Source organism: Camellia sinensis, chromosome 10, assembly GCF_055761805.1.
Source record: "Camellia sinensis isolate YWXY chromosome 10, ASM5576180v1, whole genome shotgun sequence".
NCBI lineage: Eukaryota > Viridiplantae > Streptophyta > Magnoliopsida > Ericales > Theaceae > Camellia > Camellia sinensis.
This window is the reverse complement of record NC_138970.1, coordinates 115358051-115370350: the sequence shown is the minus strand read 5'-3', so window position 1 is coordinate 115370350 and position 12300 is coordinate 115358051. Positions and strand designations below refer to the sequence as shown.

The 12300-nt window shown below is 32.5% G+C and overlaps 1 protein-coding gene across 1 annotated transcript; it reads right to left on the bottom strand.

The window, feature by feature from the left end:
• Positions 1 to 2507: 2507 nt before the first annotated feature.
• Positions 2508 to 8582, bottom strand: LOC114313083 (uncharacterized). Its single transcript, XM_028259417.2, has 5 exons — positions 8293 to 8582; positions 7354 to 7547; positions 4417 to 4501; positions 2982 to 3047; positions 2508 to 2876 (listed from the first exon to the last, which is right to left on the bottom strand). The coding sequence occupies exons 1-5, from the start codon at positions 8374 to 8376 to the stop codon at positions 2787 to 2789; spliced, it is 519 nt and encodes a 172-aa protein (XP_028115218.2). The 5' UTR covers positions 8377 to 8582; the 3' UTR covers positions 2508 to 2786.
• Positions 8583 to 12300: the final 3718 nt, after the last annotated feature.

Sequence of the window (12300 nt, the reverse complement as noted above, 5' to 3'; positions counted from 1 at the left end):
CTATGTAACCCATGTTGGAGAGAGAACTTGAAATCTTGGAAACTTCTAAGCCATGAAAGCCTTTTTCTTCGGCTGCGCTTGTAACTGGAAAGCTTGAAAGAATTGAGTGAAAAAGAAGAAGAAGAAGAATTACAAAGGAGATAGTGAGCTTGGAAGCCATCATAGGAATGAAAGAATAAAAGACAAAAATCTATAACTACCACCGTTACTACAAATCTATAACTTGGCTAAACCTATATACTTTTCTATATATATGCACACTTACATAGATCTCTAATGCTATTTGGATTGGGTTTTGCTAAAGAGTACACCTTTATGGATTTAAAATGGATTGTTGTAGTGCGAACTTATGCCTCAAGGGACCTAAAAATTGAGCTAACAAATTAGGATTCTTTTAAAAATCAAGAAATAAAATAAAATAATGTTTTTATGATACATAAAGATAGTAAGTTCATATTAATTAAAACACTTCCATTTATTAAAGTTTGCCTTTTCTTTTTCTTTTTTTATCTATTGGACAGTGGTTGGTAGGTTCCTAAACGTGTGATTGTTTTTTGAAAACTCTGATCAACTAGGTTTTCTAATTCCAATGGGACAAGGTTTCAATATACTTATATATTAGGGTTCTCAATCTATACAGATTACATTCTACAATACACACATTGCTCTTGGCGGCTTTACACCTTTCTCTATTCTTCTTCAACTTCTCCTCATCAATCTACTGTTTTTCCTTCATGGCCTCCAAGCTTTCACTTGCCTTTCTTCTTCTTGTTTTTCTTTCAATCCCTTCACAACCCACTTTTTCAACAGCTGTGCAAACAAACCATCATGATCATGGATTGAATGTTGGGATGATCTCAGGTGCCCTATCCAACAAGGGTTACAGCCATGTCCTTAATTCTCGAACAAACCCTCCCTACTTTGATACCTTTCGAAGTAATCCACAACACTACAATCACCATATTTTGCCCACTTGATAAGGCTTTCTCGTCTTCCAAGTACCCTCAGCCACCATTCACCCTCCTGCAGTACCACATTGCACTTCTAAGACTTGACAGGGAGGCTCTTCAGTCATCTCTTCCATACAAATCCAAGGCCACTTGTGGTTACTACATCACCCCATCATAGCGATCACACTTCCATTAATGGAGTCAAGGTCACAGATTGGGATATCTACAACAATGGACATGTGATCGTTCATGGGGTAGAGGACTTCTTTGATCCTGCATTCCAGACCCTTCTATATCCATGGTACGACGGTAGGGTCACAAAGAATGAGAATGAGAATGAGTGCAGAACTGGAAAGGATTCAAATATAAAGTTGAGCAGGCTTTATTGGTTGAAAGAGGTGATGATGGAGCAGAGGTTTTTCCTCATGGCGGCAAGTCCTGTCTACGTTGGATCATGTCTTTCTCTTGCTTGCCTCTGTCACTGGAATCGTCAAGATGGTGGATATGTTTACAGTAAGCCAAATGATGGTGTTTTGGTTTGAGGAAAAGAACTGATATTTCTTGGAGATTCATAGAATCATAGTCCTGTGCAGTTTTTCATAAATTTTTATGAATGTTTTTATTTGTTAGACTCTTGTTTCATTCAGATTCAAAACTGCAAGAGATACAACACTGTAATTGAGATATTACTAAGCTTTTATAAATTACGACAATTCCAATTAAGAAACATCTTTCCCTTTTTATTTTTATTTTTTTGTATATTTTTTCATATATGTATATATATATACTATCAATTTGCATATGGGTTACATGTATGGAACATTATACAAATACAAAATGAATTTTATTGATTATGGGTTGTTGGGAATTTTTTATTTTATTTTTTGACGGTTTGTTGAAGTCTTTTAATTTACTGGGAATGGGGCTCCTTTTAAAAGTGGTTAAGATTCAAATAATGTATTATGAAACTTATATATAGATTGAATTTGAATCACATTAATATTTGAAAATAAGTTTTATACAGCAAAATTGAGTGAATTTTGTACATGGATATGATATATCTATGTGATACCTTCCACTATTGTTGAGTGTTTAGGAAACACTAATATTGTGTTTGGTTGAGAGATTTAGAAAAGAATTTGAAAAAGGAAAGAAAAAATGTAGGTGACATAGTTTCGCACATCTTTATCCTTTCAATTTCCAAATCACTCTCCAAATTCTCCAATCAAAAACAGCGAAAACATATAAATTTGTGATTGATGAAAGGATAGTGTCACTTGGTACTCTATTGATATACAAAACTTTTTCTATATTTACGGAATAATCATACGAAACTTAATCTCTTTAATAATGTTTTTAAATAAAATTTCAAATGTGTAGCATTTACAATCATCCACAATTTTTAGCAATGATTTAGAAAATCATTTTGGGTTTTTAGATTTTAAGTTTTTGGGAAAAAAGATGGACAGATTAAAAACGTTATCATTTTTCAACAAATCCTTTTTATTTCTATCAATAAATCTCTCCATAATTCTAAGATCAAACGCGACATTAGGATAAACGAAAAACGATTCATGTAGTTCAGGAAAATTAAGTACATCGATAAAAATACTTAAAGATGACCATGAAAACACATTTGATCGAGAATACGCATCCATGACAAGCACATAAAGTTCCTCCCATCCAAAATGACAAGCACATTAAAGTTCTTCCCATCCAAAACCAGACAGCCGAACTTGATTTCACATTACTTGGAGATAACAGAGCAATCTGTCATACTCAAGAGAGACATTAAGATCTAACCAAGAGCTAGTCTATCATTTCAGAAGTGCACAATCAATTTCTTGTCCGTGCAAATTTGGGTCTTGAAGCTTTCCTCTCCATCTTCTCTCTCTTTTTTCTCGACTTTTCATCCTCTTCAGGTCCCTGTTGAACATTATTTTGATACTAGTGAGAACTTATCACACCAACTCTTACAGATGCTTTGTATTTGCTTACAAAGATATAACATATATCTGGCAAAAAGAATACCTCTGAACCAAGTGACATAAATCCTCTCACAAAACCAAGGAGCTTGTATGCTGCAAACGCTGGTATCTGGAAAGCAAAAGCAAAAGACAATCTAGTTTAGGTATTCTCTTCAACAATATTTGGTTCTTTCACCAATACAGACCTAAATAATCCTCACTATATAACCAACGGTCTGGTCAATTTATAATGTAAATGTCAAGTCAATGTAAAATCTTGCAAATATATCACGTGCAGACTCCGAAAGAAGATTAACTTAAGCATTGTACAGGTCCAAGCAACATCTGTTTAAAAGGAAACACATTCAATAATAATGTTCTCCATTACTTTATTTGGTCAGATGATCATTCTAGCAATGTAATAAATCCTAATTATTTTTTATTCTTTTTACCACACACAACAATTTCACTGAAAGTAATGCAACCTTTCTCTAATTTCATACTGACGCAGACTTCATCATGCACTTTAATACCTATGACCACCTCAACTGGTAATCGCATGCTAACCAATCTCTTCTTGAGATTGTGACCTTCAAGGAGCTAGGGAATAAAACAAATTATTAAAAAAGCCTGGCAGACTTCCAAAATCAAACCTTGTGTGCTAGTCTAAACCTTTTCAAGCCAAATTCTTGAATGAATGTGAATTTTAATTAAAAAGGTCAAGCAACCCCATCATCCACCTTACAATGTCCCAAAAAGTTTTCTAGATGCAGTTATTCATCACCATCTTGTAGTTAGATGTACTCATTAAAAACCCTCTCAAAATTTCAATGGCAGCAAATAAAAATAATGGAAACACAAGAAGCAAGCATAGCAAGGTCCTCACACAAGCAGTGCCATATAATACATAATATTGAATAGTAACAATAAAAACAAAACAACAGCACAAATAATAACAAATTCATTTAGGAACAATACTAGGAATCATGAAAAAAATATCAGGAAATGCTTCATGAAGATTTTTCTTCATTTGATTAGTGTGTGGTGTTTTATTATATGTGTGTGGTGTTTTATGATATGCGTAATCTAAGGGTGAAAATTTTTCATGATCTTCATGATGTTTTTTTCATGATCCCTAGCATTACTCTTCATTTAGTGGTAAGATGAGGTAGTTCATTAGGGAATCCAAGTCCTCAACAGCCACCATATTAAGTAGATGAAGAACATAGTTGCAAGTCAATCCATTAATTTAGTGATTTTTCTTTGAATGAATAAACTGCAAAAACATAAAAGTTGATCCTTTCCTTATGATAGTTCGGCCATTTCCTTAACATTAACCACTGCATTAGAATCCCAAATCTTAACTTGCATACTTATATATAAGCGCCAGGCAACCACAAGCTAGCCTCTTTTGTTAATCAATAACTCAAACGCCTAACAACACTATAAAATAAGTCAGCAAATGCAGGAAGCAAACCAATTCAGGAAATGGATCTTACCACTAAATAAATGTACCAAAATTTTTCAGAGATGATAGTTGTGAGCTGCACAAAGCCAGTAATGTAGATTACATCATGCAAATATCTACAATATAAAACTATGGGTTAGGTAGAACTCTTTTTATCACATTTATAAACAAAAAATACATGTTAATTCAATTGTAGCTACAAAGCATCTTATAAATATGAAAAACGATATGCATGTACTAGAGAAGGATGTATACCTCCCTACAATGTAAACAAATCTTGTAACTCATATCAAATAGGAAACCCTGAAGAAGGGTCATAAAGTACTACAAATTTCACATTTCAAACCAAGAAGTGATATTCTTCCAAAAGGTTAAGACCACAAAACTAGAAACCATTTATTTTAATGACAAAGATTATCATTTATTATCAATTCACAACTTACAAAACCACTGACTTGCAATAAGGAACTCTTTTCTGCTCTAGACTTCCAGGTGGAGTAAGATTGAACAAGATTGAAAAATATTAAGCATTTTCTTTACTCTAAAACTTACTCAAAATGGACAATACCACCAAACTGCAAATATCATCCAAAATTGAAGTGCGTATGTATGTTACTTCAACATAATATCAAAGGCGAAAAGCTTCCATAATCCCCAACCTCACCCAACGATTGATATTAATAAATGTTAATTTTAGGTAGAAGGAACAAGAAGTCTACATATATGCTCTTCAGGAAGCATCGTTGAGGAAGTAAAGACATTATAATTTTTCTTAGTATCAACAATAGCACCAAAAATAAATGCCTATGCTGATTCCAAAAAATACATCTACAATATGACTGAAACTAACATAAAATTTCCTGAAGTCCTCAAGAGTCGAGACATGACATATATCAATTTTTGAATGGAAGAACATGGGTTCACTCAATACTTTTACAAGGATCTCAAGATCAGGACACTAAAATACATTTGCCAACTTTAGTGACTAACTATCATATGACCAAAAAGTAAAACACATACAACCAGCAGACAACCAAAATATCCTGATTGTTTCCTCAGTGACAAGTCTGGACACAGCTCTCTAATCGGATTCAACATTGAGATATCAAGAATTTAGGCATCATTAAATAACTAATGGGAACTCAAATCTTTATTGATCAGTAGAGACTGGAAAAGGTAACTACAAAAAGGCACTCATACATACGACATACATATACATGTTATAAATTTAAAGTAGTATTATGTTATTTTTTTAATTACAAAAAAATAAACTACTGATATATTTGACATAAAATAAATTTATAAAAATGTTAATGTGTCCAAGACATACGGTGACTTCCATTTTTTGAAAATCTTCGTTTCAGCGTGTCTGTGTCGTGTCACGTATCCATTTTGTGGTACTTTGCCAATATTTTTCAGAATTTCATAGCAATTATACACTGTGGATACATATTATTCAAGGGAAAAAATAGCAGGTCTGTCGAGTTTGAGTTAATTGAGCTTTGTAGGTCAACAAAATTGTCATGATCAACCTAATATTGAAGAAAAAAGTGTAACGAGCATTCCCAAGTTTAAAAAATACGAAGATCTAGATAAATACACAATGAAAAAAGAGGTCATTGAAATCCATTTGATTGAGAAGAAAGTAAGGAAGTTTGCCAATGACGATAATCAACAAGTTTTAATGTAGTCCAGACAACTAATGTCTCGCCAGTCAACACCCCAAATGCCACAACAGCACATGCAACAAGAGATTATGTTACAAGTCCAGAAATGGGACAAACACGAGAGAATCAATTTACACATCAAAAGATATAGTACAAACCATAGGAGGCAATTCGTATTTTAAGCAAACCTCAGGGGGTATATTTGTAATTTACCCAATTAATATTGTACCAGTATTGGAAGATTGTCAAATGAATATCAAGTTAGGGAAAGATTAATCTTGAAAACAAATCTAATGCGACAAGTGTAAGCATATCAAATTACTTCAAACAATTGAACTCAAGGATGAGGGGGGGAGGGGGTGTTTGTTTTTAAATAAATAAATAAATAAATAGTGGGAGAGTGATGTAGGACAAGATTTTCGGAGTTTCTATATTTTCATTTTAGTATTTTAGTATTTTATTAAAAATCTGGCAATTTGGCATGGAATAGATAATAAATATTAGGTTCCCTAGTTGATGTTGATATAAATATCTACGTAAGCCTTGGGCCAAAGACAACATTCATCAATAATATTTCAAAAATTTCTCTTTCTCGTAAATTTGAGTGCCCCTTTCTTCTACTAGAACAATATCCAATTCCCATGTATATTTGGTTGCATCATTATCCTTCAAGATTTAGGTTTTCTAAAGCTTGAAGAAAAAGATATGAAAGAACAAAGATACCAAAACTAAAAATATGAATGAGCTTCTCTCTTTGTGTGTGTGCGTTCTTGCACACATACGTGTGTGCATGCTCTGCTTCTCTCAACCTTCATAACCCTACCATCACTTCTCTTGTTCGTTCTTTCTCCCTTATCCTCTCTTACCTTCCTCTTCCTCTTAACCCTCATCTCTCAAAACTCTTTCTTCATCCAACTCTTCTCCCTCCCAAGACTCTTCTCCGACATTCTTTGTTTTTTTTTTTTTTGGGTAGGTTCTCCTACTTAATTACTTCTCATCCCTCTTTTTTGTTTCCCTTTTCTCTATTCTCTTCCTCCATCCCCATTTGTAGAAGCCCATGTAGGATAGATCAACATCACTTCCACAATTCAACCATCATTTCTATTCTAAGCATTGCAACTTCTCCACTATTCAAATTCTTATATTTGCACTCATTACACTTTTCAAAAACTTCATTTTACAAATAAGCAAAACGATTTTGGTTCAGATATAAAACTGGAACCAAAATATCAACAAACCAGAGAAGATTAAATATGAAACCTGGAAGAAACGAAAGCAGAAATAACATTAGGGAAACATACCCACAAACTCCATCAGTAGTCAAATCAAACCCACCATCTTCAAGCTCCCCACTTTCAGAATATGTAGGTTTTGCCATCATGGCAAGTTGTTGATAGGGGATAACGTATGCGAAAAAAGTCAACATGAAGCCAACCCAATGCTTCCACTTGAAAGTAGAATGGAAGATCCCCGCCCTCACCACAAGATAAAAAACCTAGATAAGCACAACTTTTGATTGAGAACAAAGTGCACTGATTTTAAAATAGACTATATTGACAACAGCCACAATTAACCAGTAAATCAATATAATGGAACAAAAAAAACTAACTAAAAACAGTCACAAAACAAAATCAAGATTCAAAAAACAAGACCGAGCAACAAACATCAAAGTTCAAGGAAGCCAAAAAGTAACAAGTCAAGAAGTGAGACATAATTCATGTGCATAGCACTATCATAACTAAAAAATTCAGTCTTGATAACTTGAAGTTGTAACTATTTTTTCTTTAGTAGTCCATCCCATAGTTGCAATTCATTACTTAATTCAGTATCTTTTCACTTGCAGAAAAAGAAAAGGAAAAACAAAGTTGGAGGTTTGTTTGATTGCTGAAAAAAGGCAGGACAAACTAAAAGTAGTTTAAAAAAATTTAATCTTCATATAGGTTGAATTGAGTTCTTCGATTTTACTTCTCAAATACTACCATATTAATCCCTGATTTCAGTTTTAATCTAGTTAAAAAAGCATAGAGCTCCGTTTGGTAGCTGAGAAAGTGCAAAGGGAAAAACAAATTGAAAATTGATTGTTAATGTGCTGGGGATGAAATTTTGACTACAGCAACAATCCAATTAAGATAGACACATAATATTTCTAGTAATTGAAAAGCAACGAGAAATTGATGATAAAGAGGAGTTAATTGAAGAGCGAAATATGGAGAAATGATAAGAAGGTGAGAGAATCTAACATTGGAAAAGATGATGAAGCGAAGGAGGTTCTTCAGGCGACGACTGTTCTCTTCCTTTCGCTTCTTCGCCCCTTGATTCGCCATCTCTGATCTCCCTCTCCCTCTCTCTCTCTCTCTATATATATATATATACGTATAGTAGTACAAAGCTAATCGAACAAAATCTCAGAAAGAACGACGCAGAAGCAGAAATTGGCTGAGAGAGAGAAAGGGTAAAGACTTCGAGCGTCAGGGCCCGTTTGGATGCGAGGTCATATAATCCCTAAACACGAAGAAGGTATTCCTATAACGGTTTTTAATGATATCCAATTGGTATATAAGAGCATTCTTTTTTTTTATTATTATTAAATTTGAATAAAAATTCTATTTGATATTAAGTACTCTAACGGAGAATTTTAACTTTTATCAAAATATCAGTCGACCGGCCAGTATATTTTTTTCATAAATTTTTGCTTAAAGTGGTCATTTGGAGATATTCGGAGGACATCCAGTAGTAAAGATCCAACGCCTATGAACAATAATTTGATGAAATCTCTTAGGTGTCCTCAATTTAGTGAAGGATTTTTGATATTCTCGATTTGATACTCATTTGTAGGGGTGAAATCGGTTCGGTTCGGTCAATTTTTTCACTAGTTTTATATCGAACCGGTAATTTCGGTTTTATATATTTGTGAACCGAACCGCCCAAAAAAATGACATAAACCGACGCGGTACGGTTTATTACGGTGCGGTGCGGTTTTTTCAGTTTTTTGGCTCTTTTTTTTTTTTTTTTTTTTTTTTTTTTTTTTTGCTGGTTGGGCCTTACATTTTGAGCCTATATTTCTATCCATTTTGCATAAAATTTAGGCCTCTGGGCATGTTATTCTTGCATAGGTTTGGGGCCTCACATTTTGGGCCTATATTTTTATCCATGTGCATAAAATTTGGGCCTCAAGCCATGTAATTCCTGCATAGGTTTGGGCCTCACATTTTGGGCCTATATTCTTATCCATTTGCATAAAATTTAGACCTAAAGCTATGTAATTCTTGCATAAGTTTGGGGCCTCAAATTTTGGGCCTGCCCTGTTATTAACATATACCGACAAAAAATGAAAAATAACATATATCCAATCATAAAGTCTAAGCCTTGTATCCAAGTCTAAGTCTAAGCCATCAACCAACCATATATCCAATCCAACCATAAAACTATGTGTCTAAATGTAAGCCTTAATATATATTATAGACCATTAATATAATCAATCTCAAAACTCAAAAGCATAAAATAGAAATCATCTAAGGCAAGCAGCAGCAACATGAACTTTCCAACTAAGTAAGCAAAAGAGACTTGTAAAAAAAATAAAATTATTATCAACATAATTCAATTATTATCAACAGAAAAAATGGAGAAACTGAGAGAGCTTCTTCTCAGGAAGAAAACGAAGAGACGAAGAGAGAGAAAAAATCTATGGTGTGTGGTGTGTGGTGGGTTGGTGAACCGTGTATGTGTGGTGTGTGTTTTTCTTTTTCTTTTTTTAACATAGTGAGACATGCGGACGGCTTAGATGATGCGACGTGGATGGCTAGGATTTTAAAACTATTAATATTATATAAGTCGGTTCGGTTTGGTTTGGTTCGGTGCGGTTCGGTTCCAAAAACCAAAAACCGAACCGAATGTATAGAAAAAATAAACTAAACCGAACTGACCGATTGAAAACTTAAAACACCGACCGAAAACCGTTCGGTTCAATCAGTTTGGTCAGTCCTTCCAGTTATTCTTTCACCCCTACTCATTTGATAAAACCATTAGAGTGGAAAAAATATTATTTTTTCATCAAATTTAAATTTGATAACAGAATTGATGAACCATTAGATATGGTCCAACTAGTGCAATTTAAGGGGGCTCTATGGATATACATTTTAACACCTATTATTAGAACCTATCACCTCCACAAGTTGTTAGGAATATGAATTTTGTGATATGTATGTTAGTTTTATTTTTTTAAGGGCTCAACTGTTTTTGTCGTTTGAAATCGGACTAAAGCATGTTTGTTGAGTTTTTGTGGATTTATCACGGATTCTATATTGATAATTCGAAATGTTCAATGTATGGGGTTCATTGAGAATTTCATCCCTAAAAAAAATTACGTTGATTAGATATCGATAATCACTTAATCAAATTAAATTTGTATCAATATTGAGTATGATTTTAAAAATAAATTATTTGCACAAATGTAATCTAATCAAGTGGCTATTGATATCCGATCAACATGATTTTTTTACAAGAATTAAGTACTCAATGAGTTCTACACATTAAACAGTTTAAATCATCGAGACGTACCCAAAATAGGTTGTCTAGTTGAAAAACCAATTGGAGAGAGTCCAGTCCTTTTTTTAAGTATTTGTTTAAAAGTTTTATCTTCTATTTTGAGATTTTTTTTCAAACTAATAGTATATTGTATTATATTTTTACAGTGGTGTAATTCATTTAATTTATTGTAATATGATATATTAATTTTTAAAATATATATATATGATGCGTAGTATAATTATTTAGAGCAATTTAGATGGTTGGTGTCATCAAAATGATAATATCAAAGTTAATTTTTGATATGTTGTAATGTTAAAATTTTTATAATTGTACTCTACTGCCAATGCCGTTTATTTTATCAGTAAAATTAGGAATATATAAACCAAATATATAATCAAACACAATGGATGCAATTTTTTTACAAGATTTGTTGATATGTGCTCCTAAACTTATATTGTTCTTCTATTTTCTTCACAACAAAAGTCAAATATAAAATGTCATTTGTGAGGGCCATTATGAGAAAAATAAGGAGATGAGCTCTTGCCAAATTTTGGTAGCAGTAGAAGGGTAAATTACAACAATAATTCTTTACTTCTGTCAAATTTGTTTCTAATTATTGGGGAGAGAGAGAGAGAAATAAGTTCTGATAACTCAATCAAATTTTAATATAATTTAATTTATACAACATGGCCACCAAAGTGGCATTTTTCTATTCAAAATTGGATGATATATTTTTGGGGGGAGTAAATTGTGAAAAATATAAATATTAAGGGTCAAAATAAAAAATTATAAAACTTAAGGGGACAGAGTGTAATTTATCTATTTTTATGTCACAATGTGGCGCCATTTGATTGCCAATGTAGTATTTTTAGTCCAAAATTGAAAGAAAGTTTGTTTTAGGAATAAATTCAGCAAGATTTCAAACATTAAGGATCAAAGTATATATATATATATATATTATAAAAAAAGAAAAAAAGAAAAGAAATGAAAAGAAAAACAGTAAAACTTAAAAGGGACAAAGTACAACTTACCCTAACAATATTTGTTTTACCAATGAATTACATAGTTAACTGTTAGTTTGCCTATACAATTTTACGAGTTTAGATCCTTTGTAGTTAGTGCATTTTATAGTGCTTCCAATACAATGTCGCTTTGTTTTGTTTTTTCTTTTTCTTTTTTTTTTCTTTTTTTTTGGTGAAGAGGCTAAGAAGAGATTTGGCTGTCTCAACTTTCTCAAACCTCTCTACTCTTGACCACGCGCACAATGATCTAAAATTTTACCTTTTAGGTTCAATAATTAACCGATCTTCAATATCTTGACAGCTCAAATTGTAAAATTGAAGAAAATTCAAAACTTATTTTAGTAAAAAAATAAGTTATGAAAACTCAACCAAATTTTAATATGATTTACTTTATGCAACATGGCCACCAAAGTGGCATTTTTCTATTCAAAATCAAATGATATTTTTGTTTTGGGAGTAAATTGCGAAAATTATAAATATTGAGGGTCAAAGTAAAAAATTATAAAACTTAAGGGGATAAAGTGTAATTTATCTATTTTTATGTTACCACGTAGAGCCATTTAACTACCAACGTGGTATTTTTAATCCAAAATTGAAAGAAAGTTTGTTTTAAGAATAAATTCAGTAAGATTTTGTTGGCTTTTTGGCTTTCGAATGTTATTTTTGTAATTACGAGCGTGCCAGCAAGGATTAAACAGT